Here is a 21,329-nt window from a genome sequence, read left to right as displayed (position 1 = left end):
TTTGTCAAATAATTTATGTATAAGAAACTACATCTACTTGAAATCTATAGTTTGATTAGTTTTTCCAGTTATATGCACTCATGAAACTGCTACTAAATGATGATACAGTACATTTCTATCATCCTTAAAGATTCCTCATGTTTCTTTTAAGTCTTTCACTTCCTATACTACTGGAACTTGGAAACCACTGATTTGCTTTTTGTCACTAAATATTAATTTGCGCCCTGGTTGGTTTGGCTCAGCGGTTAGAGTGTCGACCCGCGGACTGGAGAGTCCCAGGTTCGGTTCCGTATTTTAAAGGAGCTCAAGAACCAAGAGTTTAGAACTACAACAATCTAGTTAAACTCCTTTGTTTTCAGAAGCAATCCAGAGGTTCAAATTAACATAACCAGGGGAGTCACACATGGAGATGGTGGCAGGCAGGACCGGAGGGAGGGTGAGTGTGTGAGAGAGTGAGCTAGTGAGTGAGAGAGTGTGAGTGGACATGAAGGTGGACGACCAAACCCGAGCAGTACAGAGATGTGGAGCAGAAGGTTCCTGTGCTGTGGATGGGAGCAGGCGGCTACTGCGGTAAGCGGCCCTTCAGGGTGCTTCTTCCTGCACTGCAGGACGTCCCACCATTTTGGAAGATGCCAGGTCTTCCCTGGGAGGAGACAGTGGGAGCGGCTAGGGCCCAGCAACCTGAGCCCACCAGCACACCTGGCACCTTCAGACCGGTGGATACTCTGTGTCAACATAGACCAGTGCACAGTAGTGGAGCTCCCAAGGTGCCAGTTGCGGAAGCTGCGGACAGCCGGGAGCCCAGCACCATCCCCCATAGTAGCAGCCTGATCAGAGTCGAGATATATCCCCAGCAACAGAGGCTAGGGAGCAGACATCCATCCTGAGGCAATAGAAGCACAGACCAGCAGCTGAAACCCACTGCCAAAAACTACAGCAGTGCCCGGGCCAGTTTGGCTCAGTGTTTAGAGTGTCAGCCTGCAGTCCAGAGAGACCCGGGTTCGGTTCCCAGTAAGGGCGCCTACCTCAGTTGTGGTTTGTCCCCAGCCCTGGTGCGGGTGGCAACCACTCGATGTGTCTCTTTCATGTCGATGTTTCTCTCTTTCTCTTTCCCTCCCACTCTGTCTGAACAAAATATTGAAAAGTGTCCTCGGGTGAGGATAAAAAAAAGACAAAAACTACAGCAAAAGCTGAGCAGGAGATGAGCCCCATGGGGTAGCAGCACTCCCCAGCTACCAGCTGCGGGATCTGTGGCTCCACAGAGGCCTCTGCGACTCAGCAGACCACAAAAGCAGTTGGAAAGACTGGTGTGATCCAGCCGTCTGCCTGCGGGACCTGCAGAGTGTGGGGGCACCAGAGAGGACTCTGTGACCCAGTAGCCTACAAGAGCAGCAGGGAGCCAGAGCCCTAGAGGGACTGGTGCAATCCAGCTGCCTGCCCACGGGACCTGCAGGGTGCGGGGGCACCAGAGAGGCCTGTGTGACCCAGCAGAGACTGTGTGATCCAGTACCCGTGGGTCCTGCGGGGTCCTGAAGCACCAGAGAGGCCTGTGCAACCCAGCAGGGACTGTACAATCTAGTTACCCGCGGGACCTGCAGGGTGCTGAAGCACCAGAGAGGCCAGTGTGACCCAACAACTTCCTGGAAACCAATGAAAATGAACACACAACAACACAAAATCTATGGGTTGCAGCGAAAGCAGTTCTGAGAGGGAAGTTCATAGCACTACAGGCCTACCTGAAGAAGCAAGAAAAATTTCTAATAGACTATCTAATCTCACAACTTAAAGAACTAGAAAGGAAACAGAAAGAAAACCTCAGAGCAAGTAGAAGGGGGGAAATAGTAAAGATCAGAGCAGAGCCCTGGCCGGTTTGGCTCAGCGGTTAGAGCGTCGGCCTGCGGTCCTGAGAGACCTGGGTTTGGTTCCCGCTAAGGGCGCGTACCTCGGTTGCAGTTTGTCCCCGGCCCTGGTCGGTTGTGCGGGTGGCAGCCACTCGATGTGTTCCTTTCACATCGATGTTTCTCTCTCTCTCTCTCTCTCTGTTCCTCTCTCTCCCTCCCACTCTACCTGAACAAAAAATGGAAAAATGTCCTCGGGTGAGGATAAAAAAAAAAAAAAGATCAGAGCAGAAATACATGACATTGAGACCAAGAAAACAGTTCAAAGGATCAATGAAACAAGGAGCTGGTTCTTTGAAAAGATAAACAAGATTGATGGACCCTTAGCTAGACTCACCAAGAAATAGAGAGAACCCAAATACATAAAATCAGAAATGAAAGAGGAGAAATAATAACTGACACCACAGAAATACAAAGGATTGTTAACAAATATTATGAACAATTTTATGGCAACAAATTTGACAATCTAAGTGAAATGGACAAATTTCTAGAAACAGATAGTCTCCCTACTGAACTGGGAAGAGATAGAAAACTTGAACAGACCAATAACAACAAAAGAAATTGAAGATGTAATCAAGACTCTCCCAGCAAACAAAAGCCCAGGCCTGGAAGGCTTCATGGGGGAATATTACCAAACATTCAAAGAAGAACTAATACCAGTTCTCCTCAAACTATTTAAAAAAATTAAAGAAGAAGGAAGACTTCCAAACTCATTTTATGAGGCCAGCATAATTCTAATTCCAAAACCAGGAAAAGACACTACAAGGAAAGAAAACTACAGGTCAATATCCCTGATGAACATAGATGCCAAAATCCTGAACAAAATATTAGCAAATTGAATTCAGCAACACATCAAAAAAATTATTGACCATGACCAAATGGGATTCATCCCAGGGATGCAAGGCTGGTACAACATTTGCAAATCAATAAATGTGATACACCACATAAACAAAATGAAAGATAAAAATCATATGATCATATTGCTAGATGCTGAAAAAGCATTCGACAAAATCCAGCACCCATTTCTGATAAAAACGTTCAGCAATCTGGGACTACAGGGATCATATCTCGATATAATAAAGGCCATATATGAAAGACCTACAGCCAACATCATATTCAATGGGCAAAAACTAAACTTATTTCCCTTAAGAACAGGAACAAGACAGGGATGCCCACTTTCGCCACTCTTATTTAACATAGTACTGGAAGTCTTAGCCAGAGCAATCAGGAAGGAAAAATAAAAGGGATCCAAATCGGAAAGGAGGAAGTGAAACTCATTATTCGCAGATGACACGATAGTATACGTAGAAAACCTCAAAGACTCCATCAGTAATCTACTAGACCTAATAAATGAATTTGGCAAAGGAGCAGGATACAAGATTAATGTCAAGAAATTGACAGCATTCTTATATACCAATGATGAACTCACAGAAAGAAACTAAAAAACAACAACAACAACAAGAAACCATTTACTATCGCAGCAAAAAAATTAAGATACCTAGGAATAAACTTAACCAAAGAAATAAATGAACTATTTAGAAGTAAATAAATTATTCGCTGAATACTACAGGTCATTGAAGAAAGAAATAGAGGAAGATATAAAAAAGTGGAAGCACATACCTTGTTCATGGATTGGAAGAATTAACATCATTAAAATGTCCATACTACCCAAAGCAGTCTATAGATTCAATGCAATCCCTATCAAAATACCAACGACATACTGCACAGAACTAGAACAAATATTTCAAAAGTTCATATGGAACCCCAAAAGACCTTGAATAGCCACAGCAATCTTGAAAAAGAAGAACAAAGTTGGAGGCATCACATTACCAGATTTCAGGTTATACTTCAAAGCTACTGTAATCAAAACAGCCTGGTACTGGCAGAACAGGCAGATAGATCAATGGAACAGAATAGAGAACTCAGAAATGGACCCAAGACAGTATGGTTAATTAATATTTGACAAAGGTGGCAAGAGCATACAGTGGAGTAAAGGCAGCCTCTTTAATAAATGGTGGTGGGAAAATTGGACAGCTACATGCAAAAAAATGAAACTTGACCATCAACTTATACCATACACAAAAGTAAACTCAAAATGGATAAAAGACTTAAATGTGACCCGTGAATCCATAAAAATCCTAGAAGAAAATGTAGGCAACAAAATTTCAGACATCATACGCAGCAGAATTTTCACTGATACATCACCTAAGGCAACAGAAACAAAGGAGAAAATGAACATTAAACTCAAAAGCTTCTGCACAGCAAAAGATACAATCATCAAAATGGAAAGGCAACCCACTTTATGGGAGAGCATAATTGCCAATGATATATCAGATAAGGGGTTAATTTCTAATATATATAGAGTGCTCATACAACTCATCAAAAGGAAGACAAAGAATCCAATTAAAAAATGGGCAGAGGACCTGAATGGACACCTCTCCAAACAGGACATACAACTGGCCAAGACACATATGAAGAAATGCTCAACATCACTAATCATCAGAGAGATGCAAATTAAAACAACAATGAGGTATCACCTCACACCTGTCAGAATGGCCACTATCAACAAATCATCAAACAACAAGCATTGGTGAGGGTGTGGAGAAAAGTGGACTCTAGTACACTGCTGGTGGGCATGCAGACTGGTGCAGCCACTATGGAAAACAATATGGTGTTACCTCAAAAATTAAAAATTGAACTTCCATTTGACCCAGTGATCTCACTTCTAGGAATATCCCCTAAGAAGCCTGAAACACCAATTAGGAAGAATATATGTACCCCCATGTTCATAGCAGCACTATTTACAATAGCTAAGATCTGGAAACAGTCCAATGTCCATCAGTAGACGAATGGATAAAAAAGCTGTGGTAGATGTAGACAATGAAGTACTATGCAGCTGTAAGAAAGAAAGATCTCTTATCCTTTGAGACGACATGGAGGGACCTGGAGAGTATTATCCTAAGCGAAACAAGCCTACAGAGAAAGACAAATATCACATGATCTTACTTATTTGTGGAATATAACTTTCTAAGGAATGGGGTAGTTCCAGAGACGTGGAAGCGGGGTACAGACTGACAATCCCCAGACGAGGGGGTGGCGGGGAGAGATAAATTACAGAAGTTATATGCCTGTATGCATGAACAATGGACATGGAGAACAAGCTGGGGACCAGGCCGGGAGGGTGAAGGAGGGGATTATCAGTGGGGAAAAAAGGAGAAACATCTGTAACAAAAATAAATTAATTAAGTTAAAAAAGAAAAGAAAGAAAGAAACATGAACATGGTTAAGTCAGAACGATTCTTTTGACCAAAATGCCTGGTGCTGATGAGAGAAAATGAAGGAATTGGAGACATGACACAGGAAGATGTTGCAGCCCAGTGCTGTCTCCAGTCAGACCTGTTGTGTACTAAATTTGTCCACATTTATTGTGTAAAGGGTGCTGGTTTTTCCTTCTGTCTTGAAAGAATCTTATCTTTTCTTGGCTTTGAAATTGAAGACTCATTTACATTAATGCCTGGACTGAAGTTTATCATAATTAATTTTAACAGCATTATCTAGAATCATAGAATGGTGGAATATTAGATATAGGAATATCCACAGATGTCATGTAATAAAAGATTCACATTATAAAAAAATAAACAAAAAAACCAAATTAACATAACCAGTCTTCCAGTGTTTTTTTATTTAATGTTTACTTTTTATTAGAAGATAAATAGAAAAATATCTTCGGGTGAGGATTAAAAAAAGAAAAAATATGGCACCATTTGTATGAAGTTTTGTATTGTGTGTTTTTGTAAATTTTCTATTATAATTTGGTATTTAGAGAACTGCTGTGCTACTGTGAATTATTATTTTTAATCCTTACGCAAGGATATTTTTTCATTGATTTTCAGATAGAGTCAGGGAGGGAGGGAGAGAGAGAGAAAGAAAGAAAGAAACATTAATATGAGAGAGATACATCGATTGGTTGCCTCCCAGAGGACCCTGACCGGGGCTGGGGATCCAACTGCAACCAAGGTATGTGCAACCAAGGTATGTGCCCTTGACCGGAATCGAACCCACACTGCAGGCCGATGCTCTAAGTGCTAATCCAAACCAACCAGAGCAGGAGTTCTTTTTTTTTAATCCTCACATCCATTTGAGATAGAGGCATCGATCAGTTGCCTCCCATATATTCCCTGAGAATGATGCTTCAATCAACCGAGCCAGCAGCTAGACATCTGTACAGATAGATTCCTTTTTTTTTTTTTTTTTTAATTTTTTTTATCCTCACCCGAGGATATTTTTCCATTTTTTGTACAGATAGAGTGGGAGGGAGAGAGAGAGAGAAACATCGATGTGAAAGGGGCACATCGAGTGGCTGCCACCCGCACGACCAACCAGGGCCGGGGACAAACTGCAACCGAAGTACGTGCCCTTAGCGGGAACCGAACCTGGGTCTCTCCAGACTGCAGGCTGACGCTCTAACTGCTGAGCCAGACTGGCCAGGGCTAGATTCCTTTTTATTTTTTCATTAATTTTTAGACAGTGGAAGGGAGGGAGTGGGAGAGAGAGACATTGATTTGAGAGAGATATCGATTGGTCGCCTCCTGCATGACCCTGACCAGGGGTGGGGAATCGAACCAGCAACCCAGATATGTGCCTTTGACTGGGAATCGAACTGGTGACCATTTTGGTATGTGGGCCGACGCTCTTAACTGCTGAGCCAAACCAGCCAGGGCTGCTGTCCAGATTCCTTTTGATAATAAGATGAAGTAACTGTCTTAAACTATTTGAGAAGTTTGTAGTATAGTTAAGGTTGCTCTATTGAAATCAGTGACCAAGCCAGTAATTCTCTGGGGAGGTTTTTTTTTTTTTTTAATTTAGGTAAAATTCACAAAATATAAAACCCAACATTCAAACCACTTTGAAGTGTATGATTTGATGGCTTTCAGTACATTCAAATGTGCAGCTATTACCACTTTCTAATTCCAGAACATAATCATCACCTCAAAAAGAAATCCTGTAGCCATTAAGCACTCATTCCACATTTCCCTCTCTTCCAGCCCCTAGTAATATTAATCTGCTTTTTGTCTATAGATTTGCCTATTTTGGAATCATAAACATTTGGGCAAATCTATAGACAAAAAGCAGATTCATTCACTTAACATACATTTCCAAAATTCATTCATGTTGTAGGTTGTATCACTACTTTATTTTTTTTTCCACTTCCAGCAGCTGCACCATTTTATTTTCCTATCAACTGTGTGCCCAGGGTTCTAGTTTTCTACATATCCTTGCCAGCAATTGTTATTTTCCAGTTGTTTTTGTAGCCATCATAGTGGGCTTTGCATTTCCCTAATGCCTAATGATATTGAGCATCTTTTCATGTGCTTATGGGCTATTTGTATATCTTCTTTGGAGAAATGTCTATTCATGTTCTTTGCTCATTTTTATGTGGGTCGATTTGCGTTTTTACTATTGAGTTGCAGGAGTTTTTTTTTTTTTTAAGTTGATTTTAGAGAGAGGAAGGGGACGAGAGAAAGAGAAAGAGACATTGATGTAAGAGAGGAACATCAATCAGTTGTCTCCTGTACTGGAGTCGGGAGTGAACCCACAACCTGTGTATGTGCCCTGATTGGATTGAACCCGCCACCTTTTTGTATAGGACACGCTCCAGCCAACTGAAGCACACTGGCTAGGGCAAGAGTTCTTTATATATTTTGGATACAATTACTTTATTACATAGATGGTTTGCAAATATTTAAAAAAATTTTTTTTCCCTTTATTGATTTTAGAGAGAGAGAATGGGAGAAGGAGAGAGGGAGAGAGAGAAACATCGATGAGAGAGAACATCGACTGGCTGCCTCCTGCATGCCCCCCACTGGGGACCAGGCCCACAACCTGGGCATGTGCCCTGACTGGGAATTGAACTGATGGCCTCCTGATGCATGGGTCGACGACACTCTTAACCCCTGAGCCAAGGCAACCCCTGAGTCTAGGGCATTTTTGTGGATTTTTAAAAATTACAAGATTATGTCATCTGCAAATGATGATATTTTCTTCCTTTCCAATTTGGATATCTTTTATTTTATTTTTAAATATGTTTTTATTGATTTTAGAGAGAGAGGAAGAGAGAGGGAGAAAGATAGAAACATTGATTGGTTGCCTCCTGCACACTTCCAATTGGGAATGGAGCCTGTAACTAGCATGTGCCGTGACTGGGAATTGAATCTAGGACCTCTTGGTGCATGGTTCAACACTCATCCACTGGGCTGCACCAGCCAGGCTGGATGTCTTTTTATTATTATTATTTTCTTTAAATCCTCAGGATACTTTTCTGTTTATCTTCAGATAGAGTGAGAGAGAGGGGAAAAGAGAGAGAGAGAGGGAGAGAGAAATATTGATGTGAGAGACACACATCAACTGGTTCTCTCCCGCATGACCCTGACCAGGGCCCGGACAAACCGCAACCGAGGTTTGTGCCCTTGACCAGAATTGAACCTGCAACTCTTTGGTCTGCAGGCCGACACTCTAATCGCTGAGCCAAACCAGCCAGTGGAAGCTGGATGTCTTTTATTTCTTCTTAATTGACCTGCCTAGGATCTTCAGTATAACGTTCAGTAGAAATGATGAAAAGACATTCTTGTTTTGTTCCTGTCTTAAGGAGAAAGCATTTAGTCTTTTATCTTTAAGTATGATATTAGCTGTGGGTTTTTGGAGATGTATTTTTATCAGGTTGAGGCATACATTGGCATTAAAAAAGTCTTTTGGGCCCTGGCTGGTTTGGCTCAGCGGTTAGAGTATCGGCCCACAGACCAGAGTTGTGGGTTCAATTCTGGTCAAGTGCATGTACCTAGGTTGTGATTTGGTCCCCAGTCCTGGTCGGGGTTGTATGGGAGGCAACTATTTGATGTGTCTCTCTCATGTCTATATTTTTTTTTCTCTCTCTCTCCCCCCTGCCCCCCCCCCCCCTTACTCTATCTGAACATAAATGGAAAAATATCCTCGGGTGAGGATTTAAAAAAAAAAGTCTTTTGGATAAATTATTATATTCGGTCAAGAAAACCAATTATCTAAGGCAGTGTTTAAGAAACTAGGATAACTTGTATTATTCCTATTGAAATTTCACTAAAGTAGTAGAGAAGTTCAGAAATCTAGTTTTACTTTTATTAGATGGATTTTTTCTTTTATTTTTTTATTTTTTAGGGGTTGCACTTCCTACTTTTATTTTCATTTTTACCTGCTTGGTCCTTGCTTCCTTATTTGAAGAATGGGCCCCATCTGTGCGGCTGTGTGTATGACGTATCCCCACCATCCTTCATATATTTCCAGAGGTCTCTAGCAAAGGTCCTGAGCTTGGAATATTAAAAACTGGTATTTCTTTACCCAGGTTGTTTCTTCTGTTCTTCCTTCATCAAGAAGTTAGGAATACAAAAGAGAATCAGAGGGGAGAAAACAGCACATTGTAAGAGGCTGACCCCAAAGGCAGTTCTGCACTCCTGTTTGTTATTCCTCTGTGGGGCTGTACTTCCCTCCGGCAACTTCTCCAAAGGGACAGTTTATTCTGCAGTTCGCTCGTTTTGTCCTCTCTCAATGGCCTACAAAGGTTTCTCCATCAGAGACTGTATTCAGGTGGCCCCGTTCATTAGTTTCGTGGTGGCAATGACATATTCCATACCCTCATCTTCCAACTGGGAGAGAAAGTGAAGAGCAACGACTTCAGCGAAGGTCACACCCCCGAGGAAAAATATCAGAGTGACTCGATTTTCTCCCGGTTGACGTTTCTTTTGCAGTCCTGTGGGCAACGGCTGCTGTTCTTCAAAGTGAGGCCCTGGGAGGATACGGAGAACTTCCTCGATGTTCCGCCAGCCAGGCCGGGAAAGCAGCTGGGCCAGCCGCACGCTGAGAGGGGCGTAGCCGCTGTACACATAGGATATGTCCAAAGGATTTTGTTCATTGACATCATCCATCCAAAGGTGTAAGGTTTCCTGGATTGTTGGGTAATTGTTTCTGCCCCCCGCCCCCCCCCCACCCCCGCCCCTGGCTGTGGTCTCAGCAGGCCAGCCTTCTCCAAGTTGTGTAAGGTTCAAATGTGCTCATAGCCGTATGTCTGGAGAATTTCTTTTTTGTAATAATCCAAAACTTTTTGTTTCAGTCCACTATTACACACTGATTGGAGGCAAATGAGCCTTAACACCTTGATCAGAGGATGCTTTTGGGCAATACAATCCTCAGTGTAATTGTTGACCTTATCAGTGTCTATCCCAGACATAAACTCCTGCTCCACTGTCAACTTATCAAAGAAGTCTTCAGAAGTAGTGACATCTTTGATTAGCTCTGCGATCGCCGTGTGGTTTGCCACCGAGCCACTTGCAGACTGCATGTGGGGCAGCTAGAAGACGAACTGCTTGATCTCCCCCACCGTCTTGGCATTGTGCCTTTCCTCAAACGCTGCAGAGATCATTTGGGCTTTCTTGCTGAGCACGGAGCCCACTGCGTTGAAGTTCTTATCTCTGATCTTGGGGTACAGCTCCTCTGGCGAGTTCAGCTGCAGCTTCTTAGCCTCCATGGGAAGATCCTTACCACCATCGCCGTGTTTCTTGGGTGCAAACTTCTCTGGAGGTAACTTCACATAACTGTTCTGAATGCCATAAATTTCATCAATGAGTCCTTCGTACGTAAGCTGCGTGGCAGCGGGTGTTAACAAATCCACATTCCGATCCAGCAACGAGATTATCGAAAACAGGAAATATGGAATTCTGGCTGCCTGTAAACTCTCTCTTCATCCTGATCATCATATTGGCCACTCGTCGGGCACACTCTCCTTTTCCAAAGATCTGGGGGATTGTCCCATACAGGGCCGCAGGGTCATCAGCCCCTTGGCTGTGTGGTAGAGGCTGGTCTGGTCGCTGTCCAGGTAGCACTCATTGAAGGCACCCTCTGATTCCAGGGATAAGAGATCCCCATCAAAGGGAATGAGATCCAGGCTATACTCCTCCCTGTGAATGAAGGAGCCCAAAACACCCAGATCCTTCAAGCGCTGTTCACACAACAAGCTACGTCGTGGCACAAACAAAATGTGGAAATCTCTCACTGGGCCACGTCTGTCTTCACTGAGCACATTTTCAGCAATTATATCCATCAATTCTAGCCTGGGTCTGACAAAAAAAATAATATTCTTGACATCAGCTGCTGGCAAACGACTTCCTTTAAGGGTGAACATTTTTTCCACTTAATGTTCCTTCAGTAGTGAATACTGTGCAATCAGGCCAAATGGTCCTGTGAGGTACTCATTCCAAACTATTGCCTTGCTGCCTACACACTTGTCCAGGAATTTGCGCAGCTCCCGACGCACCGCCTTGCGCAGCAAGTTCAGGTTCACTCGTCCATAGGACAGGCACGCCGCCATCTTGCCCCCTCCCCCGGGTTTTTTTCTTTTATATGACTAAATTAAAAATAGCATCTAGAAAACGTATACTTTGAATGAATTAATTATTTGTCTTTGTGTTTCAGACAGAAAGATGCCACGGAAAAAGAAAAAAGTTAAAGAAGCCTCTGAGGCTCAGAACTTGGAGAAGAAAGATGCAGAAACTGCAAGTCCTGTCAATGTGAAGAGGAAGCGTAAACTGGAGGATGCATTCATTGTGATATCTGATAGTGATGGAGAGGTCAGTATTTATTTATTTATTTTTTAATCCTCACCTGAGGACATTTTTCCATTTTCTGTTTAGACAGAGTGGGAGGGAGAGAGAGGAAGAGAGAGGGAGAAACATTGATGTGAAAGGGACACATCGAGTGGCCGCCACCCGCACAGCCCATCCAGGGCTGGGGACAGACTGCAACCGAGGTATGTGCCCTTAGCGGGAACCGAACCCGGGTCTCTCCAGACCGCAGGCTAACGCTCTAACCGCTGAGCCAAACCGACCAGGTCAAGAGGTCAGTATTTTGAAGAGTGGAGCTCTAGGTCTCAAATTGGGCCTTATTACCCAAGACTGGTTTGTGTTGTGACTAAACCTTAATTCCAGCTTGCCAGACCATGCAACTTTTAAAAAATTTTTTTATCCTCACCCGAGGACATTTTTTGTTCAGATAGAGTGGGAGGGAGAGGAAGAGAGAGAGAGAGTGAAACATCGACGTGAAGGGGACACATCAAGTGGCTGCCACCCGCACGAACAACCAGGGCCAGGGACAAACTGCAACCGATGTATGCGTCCTTAGTGGGAACTGAACCCAGGTCTCTCTGGACTGCAGGCCAGCGCTCTAACCGCTGAGCAAAACCGGTCAGGGCCAGACCATGCAATTTTTACTTAGCTTCATTTTTTTTTTTTTTTTTTTTTTTAATCCTCACCCTAGGACATTTTCCATTTATTGTTCAGATAGAGTTGGGGGGGCGGGGGGAGAGAGAAACATCGACGTGAAAGGCACACATCGAGTGGCTGCCACCCGCACAACCCAACCAGGGCAGGTGACAAACTGCAGCTGAGGTACGTGCCCTTAGCGGGAACCGAACCTGGGTCTCTCTGGATCGCAGGCCAACGCTCTAACTGCTGAGCCAAAATGGCCAGGGGTCAGCTTCATTTTGATTTATAAATATAATTAATAGTTATTTAAAAGAAAGTAATCATACTGTGTGAGGATGATTCATGGTTTCTCAGCTTTGTAATATATTAACTCAAGATATTTTAAAACTATCTGAATAATCTATATCAAATGTAAATCTTAATTTTCATGTGTCTGGAAGGTGAGAGAAAGGGGATGTAAATGCTCGTTAAATCTCTACATGTACACTGTCCATTGTGGTGGCAATTAGCCACCTGTAGCTATTTAAATTAATTAAGGTTAAATAAAAGTAAAAATCAGTTCTGTTGTTGTACTAGTTACATTTCAAGTGATCAAAGCCACATGAGTCTAGTGTCTGCTGTATTAGACAGCACAACTATTGAATATATTCTTCCTTGTAGAAATCTTTTTTTAATACCCATCCCCCTATACTCCTCCCTTTGTCAACCATTAGAAATTTCTCTATATCTACAGGTCTGTTTCTTTTTTTAGATTTCACATATGAGTGAAATTATACAGTGTTTGTCTCTCTCTGACTTACTTCACTTAGCATAATACCCTTTAAGCCGTGCAGTGGTTCTCAACTTTCCTAATGCAACGACCCTTTAATACAGTTCCTCATGTTGTGGTGACCCCCAGCCATAAAATTATTTTCATTGCTACTTCATAACTGTAATTTTGTTACTGTTATATCTTAGGCGACCCCTGTGAAAGGGTCATTTGCCCTTTCTCACAGGTTGAGAATCACTGCTGTAAGGCCATCAGTGTTGTCTCAAATGGCAAAATTTCATTCTTTTTTTTTTTAACAAATTCTTTAAAAAAAAAAAAAAAAGACTTTTAGATAGACGAAGGGAGAGCAAGAGAGCAAGAGAAGGAAACATTGATGTGAGACAGAAACATTGATTGGTTGCTTCTTGTACATGCTCTGACCAGAGATCCAGCTCACAACCTGGGTATGTGCCCTGATCCAGGATCAAACCCACCGTCTTTTGGTGCACTGGACGATGAGCCAACCAACTGAGCCACACCAGCTAGGGCTCATTCTTTTTTGATTGCTGAATAATATTCTATTTTATGTATATACCACATCTTTATCCATCTATCAATTGTAGAAGGCTTTATTGAACAGTGTTCTCTAGATTTTAATGTTTCTGCTTTGTTTCCTTTTTCCATTTGTTTATTGGAGATGTCCACCTTGTTGTAGGCCACATCCAGTAAGGCAGTGAATTAAGTCATTTTTCCTCCCTTCCAACTTCTCTTTCTCCTTTATCATCTTCTGTTTTATTCGATATTAGAATTACTCATTTTTCTCAAGTTATAAAGCTCAGAATTATTTTGAACTCTTTCCTCTTTCTCATCTTTTTTACCTAATCATTCACCACATCCTTTAGTTTTTACTTCTTAAATGACACACAGATCTGTTCTCTTTCATTTCTACTTCTTTTTATTTATTTATTGGGATGACATTGGTTAATAAGAATATGTAAGTTTCAAGTGTACAATATTATAATACATCATCTGTATATTGCATTGTGTGCTCATTGCCCAGAGTTTAATCTCCCTTTATCACCATATATTTGACCCCATTTATCCTCTTTAATATCCACCTTCACCTATTCCCCTCTATTAACCACCATACTGTTGTCTGTGTCAATGTGCTATTTTTTATTTGTTTTGTTCACTCATTTGTTGCTTTCTGTTTTATATTCCACATATGAGTGAAATCGTATGATTCTTCTCCTTTTCTGTCTGACTTATACTGTTATCAGCATTAGGGTTCTTGGGTTCTGCAAGACAGAAATCAAGAGGAAACCCCAGAGAAATCGCCAGACAGATTTTATTAAGCTTTTGCTTTAGCACAAGAGAGACAGTCCTGAGAGAAACAAGGTTTAAGGCTGCTCTCCAAAAAGCTTTGGTGGGGGTAGGCTTTTATTGGTGAAGGATGGGAGGGCTCACACGAACTTTTGAGGGGAGAGTGGAATTTTCCACATGGGGGTTAGAGAAGCAAGCTGTTAGAAGGGAGATACAACTCTGCAGTTTTTTTGAGCAGGGAGTAGTTTGTGGTGGGCTTTTTTGGTGTTTCTTCTGGCCATCTGGTGTCGTTGGGATCTTGGTGAGGGGCTGCATGGTGGTACCAGCTCTGCAGTTTTTCTTATCCAGTGTCCTTTGGGATCCTGGATCCAGGTTCTTATGCCGTCTCAGTACACTGAAGATCATCCATGTGGCAGTATTTTATCTTTTCCTATGGCTGAGTAGTAGTCCATTATATATATGTACCGCATCTTTATGCAGTTATCCACTGAAGGACACTTGTTTCCATGTCTTGGCTATTATGAATGATGTGGCAGTGAACAAAGGGGTACACACATCTTTACCAATGAATTTTTTCAAATTTTTGGGTAGATACCCAGAAAGGGGATTGCTGGGTAATATGGTAGCTCCATTCTTCCTTTTTTTTTTTTTGTGGTACGTGCCCCTAGTGGGAACGGAACCCAAGACTCTCTGGTCCACAGGCCGACGCTCAACTGCTGAGCCAAACTGGCCAGGGCGGTAGCTCCATTCTTAATTTTTGAGGACTTCCCCATACTGTTTTTCATAGTGGTTGTACCAATTTACATTTCTATCAACAGTATATGAGGATTTCTTTTTCTTTATATACTCTCCAACACTTATTATTTCTTGTCTTGTTGATAATAGCCATTCTGACAGGTAGTACCTCATTGTGGTTTTAATGTGTATTTTCCTTATAGCTAGTGAAGTTGAGCATCTTTACATGTATCTGTTGGCAATTTGTCTTCTTGGGGAAAATATCTGTTCAGGTCCTCTACCTATTTTTTTTTTTTATCCTCACCTGAGGACATTTCTGCATATATCTTCAGATAGAGTGGGAGGGAGAGAGAGAGGGAGAGAGAGAGAGAGAGAGAGAAACATACATTGATGTGAGAGAGACACATCAAGTGGTTGCCACCTACACGGCCCCAATTGAACTGCAACTGAAGTACACGCCCTTGACCAGAATCAAACCTGTGAATCTGGTCTGTGGGCCAACGCTCTAACTGCTGAGCCAAACTGGCCGGGCCACCTCTTTGTTTTGTTGATGGTTTCTTTTGCTGTGCAGAAGCTGTTTAAGTTTGATATAGTCCTATTCATTTATTTTTGCTTTTACTTTCCTTGCCTTTGGGGTCAAATTAATAAAATCCTCTCTGAGATCAAGGTCCATACATTTAGTACGTATGTTTTCTTTTTCTTTTTTTTATCCTCACCCTAGTACATTGTTCCATATTTTGTTCAGATAGAGTGGGAGGGAGGGAGGGAGGGAGGGAGGGAAGGAGGGAGAGAGAGAGAGAGAGAGAGAGAGAGAGATCGACGTGAAAGGGACACATCGAGTGTTGCCACCTGCACGACCCATCCAGTCCGGGGACAAACTGCAAGGTATGTGCCCTTAATTGAAACCGAACCCAGGTCTCTCTGGACCGCAGGCTGATACTCCAACCGCTGAGCCAAACCGGCCAGGGAAGTACCTATGTTTTCGACTAGGTATTTAATTGTTTTCGGTCTTATATTTAGATCATTAATCCATTTTGAGTTCACTTTTATATATGCTGTCAAATAGCAGCCTAGTTTCATTCTTTTGCATATGGCTTTCCAATTTTCCCAGCACCATTTATTGAAGAAGATTTCTTTTCTCCATTGTATGTTTTTGGCTTCTTTGTCAAAACTTAGTTGCCCATTACATGTGGGTTTATTTCTGGGCTCTCAATTCTGTTTCATTGGTCTGTGTGTGTGTTTTTCTGTCAATACCATATTGTTTTGATTATTGTAGCTTTGTAGTATAATTTGAAGTCAGGGAGTGTGATATCTACCGCCTTGTTCTTTTTCTCAGGACCGTTTTGGCTATTTGGAGTCTTTTGTGGTTCCATATAAATTTGATGATTTTTTGTTCTATTTCTTTGAAAAATGCTACTGAGATTTTGACGGGGATTGCATAGAATCTGTATATGGCTTTGGGTAGTGTGGCCATTCAATCCACGAACACAGAATATCTTTTCATTTCTTTCTTTTAAATTTTTTTATTTTTTATCCTCACCCGAGGACATTTTTTCTATTTTTTGTTCAGATAGAGTGTGGGAGGGAGAGAGAGAGAGAGAAACATCGACGTGAAAGGGACACGTCGAGTGGTTGCCACCCACACGACCCAACCAGGGCCGGGGACAAACTGCAACCGAGGTACATGCCCTTATCGGGAACCGAACCCGGGTCTCTCAGGACCGCAGGCCGACGCTCTAACCGCTGAGCCAAACCGGCCAGGGCTCATTTCTTGATGTTTTTGTTCAATCCTCTTAATAATGTCTTTCAGTATATCAGTCTTTCACATCCATTGTTAAGTTTATTTCTAGGTATTTTATTCTTTTTGTTGCTCCACTTCCTTTTTTTTAAATCCTCACCTGAGGATATTTTTCCATTCATCTTCAGAGTGGGAGGAAGGTGGGGGGAGAAAAGGGGAGAGAGAGAGAAACATTGATGTGAGAGAGATACGTCAACTGGCTGCTTTCTGCAAGACCCCAACCAGGGCCAGGGATGAATCACAACCAAGGCACATGCCCTTGACTGGAATTGAGCCTGTGATACATTGGTTCGTGGGCAGATGCTCTAACCACTGAGTAAAACCAGCCAGGGCTGCTTCACTTTCAGCTTTTTTTTTTAAATCCTCACTGGAGGATATTTTTCCATTTATTTTTAGGTAGAGTGGGAGGGAAGAAGGGGGGGGGAGAGAGAGAGAGAGAGAGAGAGAGAGAGAGAGAGAGAGAGAGAAAGAAACATCAGTGCAAGAGAGACACATCGATTGGTTGCTTACCACATGACCGTGACCAGGGCCAGGGACTAAACTGCAACTGAGGTATGTGCCCTTGTTTGGAATTGAACCCACAACTCTTTGGTTTGTGGGCTGATGCTCTAAGCACTGAGCAAAACCGGCCAGGGCATGCCTTCAGCTTTTTCTCTCTACATTTCACTTAGCTTACTCCAAATTTCCTTTAAGATTTTAGATTTTATATCTTTGTACTTCATTGCCTAAAAATTTGTGACTGTAATACCTGCAAGATTAGTTTAGAATTTTAATATGGTTTACTCTATCAGAACCTTCACAATCTAGTCTTATTTATATTCCTTTTTTATCCCTCTTTTTAATTAATTTATTTTTGTTACAGATGTTTCTCCTTTTCCCCCCATTGACACCCTCCTCCTGTTTGTACTCCCAGCTCACAGCATTGTTGTCTATGTCCAATGGTTATGCTTATATGTATAAGTTCTTTGCTTTATTGCTTCCCTCCCCCCTGACCCCCTTTTCTTAGGTTTGTCAGTCTGATCCCTACTTCTATGTCTCTGGGTCTATTTTTTTCATCAGCTTATTTTGTTCATTATATTCCACAAAGAAGTGAGATCATGTGATACTTGTGTTTCTCTGACTGGCTTATTTCACTTAGCCTAATACTTTCCAGGTCCCTCCATTTCACCTCAAAGGATAAGAGATCTTTCTTTTTAACAGCTGCATAGTATTCCATCGTGTATATGTACCACAGCTTTTTTATCCACTCATCTGTTGATGGGCACTTGGGCTGTTTCCAGATCTTAGCTATTATAAATAGTGCTGCTATGAACATAGGGGTACATATATTCTTTCTGATTGGTGTTTCAGGCTTCTTAGGATATATTCCAAGAAGTGGGATCACTGGATGAAATGGCAGTTCAATTTTTAACTTTTTGAGGAAACACCATATTGTTTTCCATAGTGGCTGCACCAGTCTGCATTCCCACCAGGAGTGTACTTGAGTCCCCTTTTCTTCACACCTTTGCCAGCACTTGATTGATGATTTGTCGATGTAAGCCATTCTGGCAGGTGTGAGGTGATACCTCATAGTCGTTTTAATTTGCATCTCTCTGATGATTAGTGATGTTGAGCATTTCTTCATATGTCTCTTGGCCATTTGTATGTCCTGTTTGGAAAGGTGTCTATTCAGGTCCTCTGCCCATTTTTTAATTGGGTTCTTTGTCTTCCTTTTGTTGAGTTGTATGAGCACTCTATATATATTGGAAATTAACCCTTTATCTGATACATCATTGGCAATGATGTTCTCCCATACAGTGGGTTGCCTTTCCATTTTGATGATTGTTTCTTTTGCTGTGCAGAAGCTTTTTAGTTTGATGTAGTCCCATGTGTTCATTTTTTCCTTTGTTTCTGTTGCCTTAGGTGATGTATCAGTGAAAGTTCTGCTGTGTATGATGTCCAAAATTTTGTTGCCTACATTTTCTTCTAGAATTTTTATGGATTCACGGGTCACATTTAAGTCTTTTATCCATCTTTTATCCATTTTGAGTTTATTTTTGTGTATGGTGTAAGTTGATGGTCTAGTTTCATTTTTTTTGCATGTACCTGTCCAATTTTCCCAACACCATTTACTAAAGAGGCTGTCTTTACTCCACTGTATGCTCTTGCCACCTTTGTCAAATATTAATTGAGCGTATTGCCTTGGGTCCATTTCTGGGTTTTCAGTTCTGTTCCACTGGTCTATACGCCTGTTCTTGTGCCAATACCAGGCTGTTTTGGTTACAGTCGCTTTGTAGTATAACCTGATATCTGGTATTGTGATCCCACCTACTTTGTCCTTCTTTTTCAAGATTGCTGTGGCTATTCGGGGTCTTTTTTGGTTCCATATGAACTTTTGAAGTATTTGTTCTAGTTCTATGAAATATGTCGTTGGTATTTTGATGGGGATTGCATTGAATCTATAGATTGCTTTGGGTAGTATGGACATTTTAATGATGTTAATTCTTCCAATCCATGAACAGGGTATGTGCTTCCACTTTTTTATATCTTCCTCTATTTCTTTTTTCAATGACCTGTAGTTTTCTGCAAATAGGTCCTTTACTTCTTTGGTTAAGTTTATTCCTAGGTATCGTAATTTTTTTGGCGCGATGGTAAATGGGATTGTTTTTTCAGTTTCTCTTTCTGTGAGTTCATCATTGGTGTACAAGAATGCTGTCGATTTCTTGACATTAATTTTGTATCCTGCTACCTTGCCAAATTCATTTATTAAGTCTAGTAGATTTTTGATGGAGTCTTTAGGGTTTTCTATGTATAATATCATGTCATGTGCAAATAATGACAGTTTCACTTCCTCCTTTCCAATTTGGATGCCTTTTATTTTTTCTTCATGTCTGATTGTTGTGGCTAAGACTTCCAGTACTATGTTAAATAAGAGTGGCGAAAGTGGACATCCCTGTCTTGTTCCTGTTCTTAACGGAAATGTTTTTAGTTTCTGCCCATTGAGTATGATGTTGGCTGTAGGTCTTTCATATATGGCCTTTATTATGTCGAGATATGATCCTTCTATTCCCACATTGCTGAGCGTTTTTATCAGAAATGGATGCTGGATTTTGTCGAATGCTTTTTCAGCATCTATTGATATGATCATGTGGTTTTTATTCTTCATTTTGTTTATGTGGTGTATCACATTTATTGATTTGCAAATATTGTACCAGCCTTGCATCCCTGGAATGAATCCCACTTGGTCATGGTGAATAATTTTTTTTGATGTATTTCTGGATCCGATTTGCTAATATTTTGTTCAGGATTTTGGCGTCTATATTCATCAGGGATATTGGCCTGTAGTTTTCTTTCTTCGTAGTGTCTTTTTCTGGTTTTGGAATTAGAATTATGCTGGCCTCATAGAACGTGTTTGGAAGTCTTCCTTCTTGAATTTTTTGAAATAGTTTGAGGAGAATGGGTGTTAGTTCTTCTTTGAATGTTCGGTAAAACTCCCCTGTGAAGCCATCTGGGCCTGGGCTTTTGTTTGCTGGGAGAGTCTTGATTACCTCTTCAATTTCCTTAGTTGTTATTGGTCTGTTCAAGTTTTCTATCTCTTCCGAGTCCAGTTTTGGGAGACTGTGTGTTTCTAGAAATTTGTCCATTTCGCTTAGATTGTCTAATTTGTTGCCATATAGTTGTTCATAGTAGTTGTTAACGATCTTTTGTATTTCTGTGGTGTCAGTTGTTACTTCTCCTCTTTCATTTCTGATTTTGTGTATTTGGGTTCTCTCTCTTTGTTTCTTGGTGAGTCTAGCTAAGGGTCCATCAATCTTGTTTATCTTTTCGAAAAACTAGCTCTTTGTTTCATTGATCCTTTGAATTGTTTTTTTGGTCTCTATGTCATTTATTTCTGCTCTGATCTTTACTATTTCCTTCCCTCTACTTGCTCTGGGTTTTTTGTTTGTTTGTTTGTTTGCTTGCTTTCTAATTCTTTAAGTTGTGAGGTGAGACAGTCTATTAGAAATTTTTCTTGTTTTTTAGGTAGGCCTGTAGTGCTATGAACTTCCCTCTCAGAACTGCTTTTGCTGCATCCCATAGATTTTGTATTGTTGTGTGTTCATTTTCATTGGTTTCCAGGAAGTTTTTAATTTCTTCCTTGATCTCCTCGGTGACCCATTCATTGTTTAGTAACATGCTATTTAGCCTCCATGTGTTGAAATGTCTGTGTATGCTCTTGTTGCAATTGATTTCTAGTTTCATGCCATTGTGATCTGAGAAGATGCTTGATATGATTTCAATCTTCTTGAACTTGTAGAGATTTAGTTTGTGTCCTATCATGTGGTCTATCTTTGAGAATGTCCCATGTGTACTTGAGAAGAATGTGTATTCTGTAGTTTTGGGGTGTAATTCTCTGTAGATATTATTAAATCCATTTGGTCTAGTGCTTCATTTAGAGTCTCTGTTTCCTTGCTAATTTTTTGCCTACGGGATCTATCCAGTGCTGTCAACGGGGTGTTGAAGTCCCCTGCTATGATTGTATTGTTGTCGATTTCTCCTTGGAAGTCCTCCAGAAGATTTTTAAT

General features: G+C 41.3%; 1 protein-coding gene across 12 annotated transcripts in view; it reads left to right on the top strand.

The window, feature by feature from the left end:
• The window catches only part of UIMC1 (ubiquitin interaction motif containing 1), a 175,207-nt gene that overhangs the window by 33,334 nt on the left and 120,544 nt on the right, over positions 1-21,329 (top strand). For 2 of the 12 annotated variants that reach the window (XM_036281871.1, XM_036281870.1), the window contains exons 1-2: positions 10,411-10,502; positions 11,394-11,548. In XM_036281871.1, the coding sequence (XP_036137764.1) occupies positions 10,448-10,502; positions 11,394-11,548 (210 nt within the window). In that variant the 5' untranslated portion in view covers positions 10,411-10,447. Of the gene's footprint in view, positions 1-9,204; positions 9,228-9,321; positions 9,346-9,366; positions 9,881-10,410; positions 10,503-11,393; positions 11,549-21,329 lie in introns of those variants that run through there. The other 10 variants (XM_036281859.1, XM_036281862.1, XM_036281867.1 and 7 more) reach the window with 10 other exon arrangements.

The sequence above is a fragment of the Molossus molossus genome, unplaced genomic scaffold (genome assembly GCF_014108415.1).
Source record: "Molossus molossus isolate mMolMol1 unplaced genomic scaffold, mMolMol1.p scaffold_m16_p_4, whole genome shotgun sequence".
NCBI lineage: Eukaryota > Metazoa > Chordata > Mammalia > Chiroptera > Molossidae > Molossus > Molossus molossus.
The sequence above is the reverse complement of the archived record's forward strand: the minus strand, read 5'-3'. Positions and strand labels throughout refer to the sequence as shown.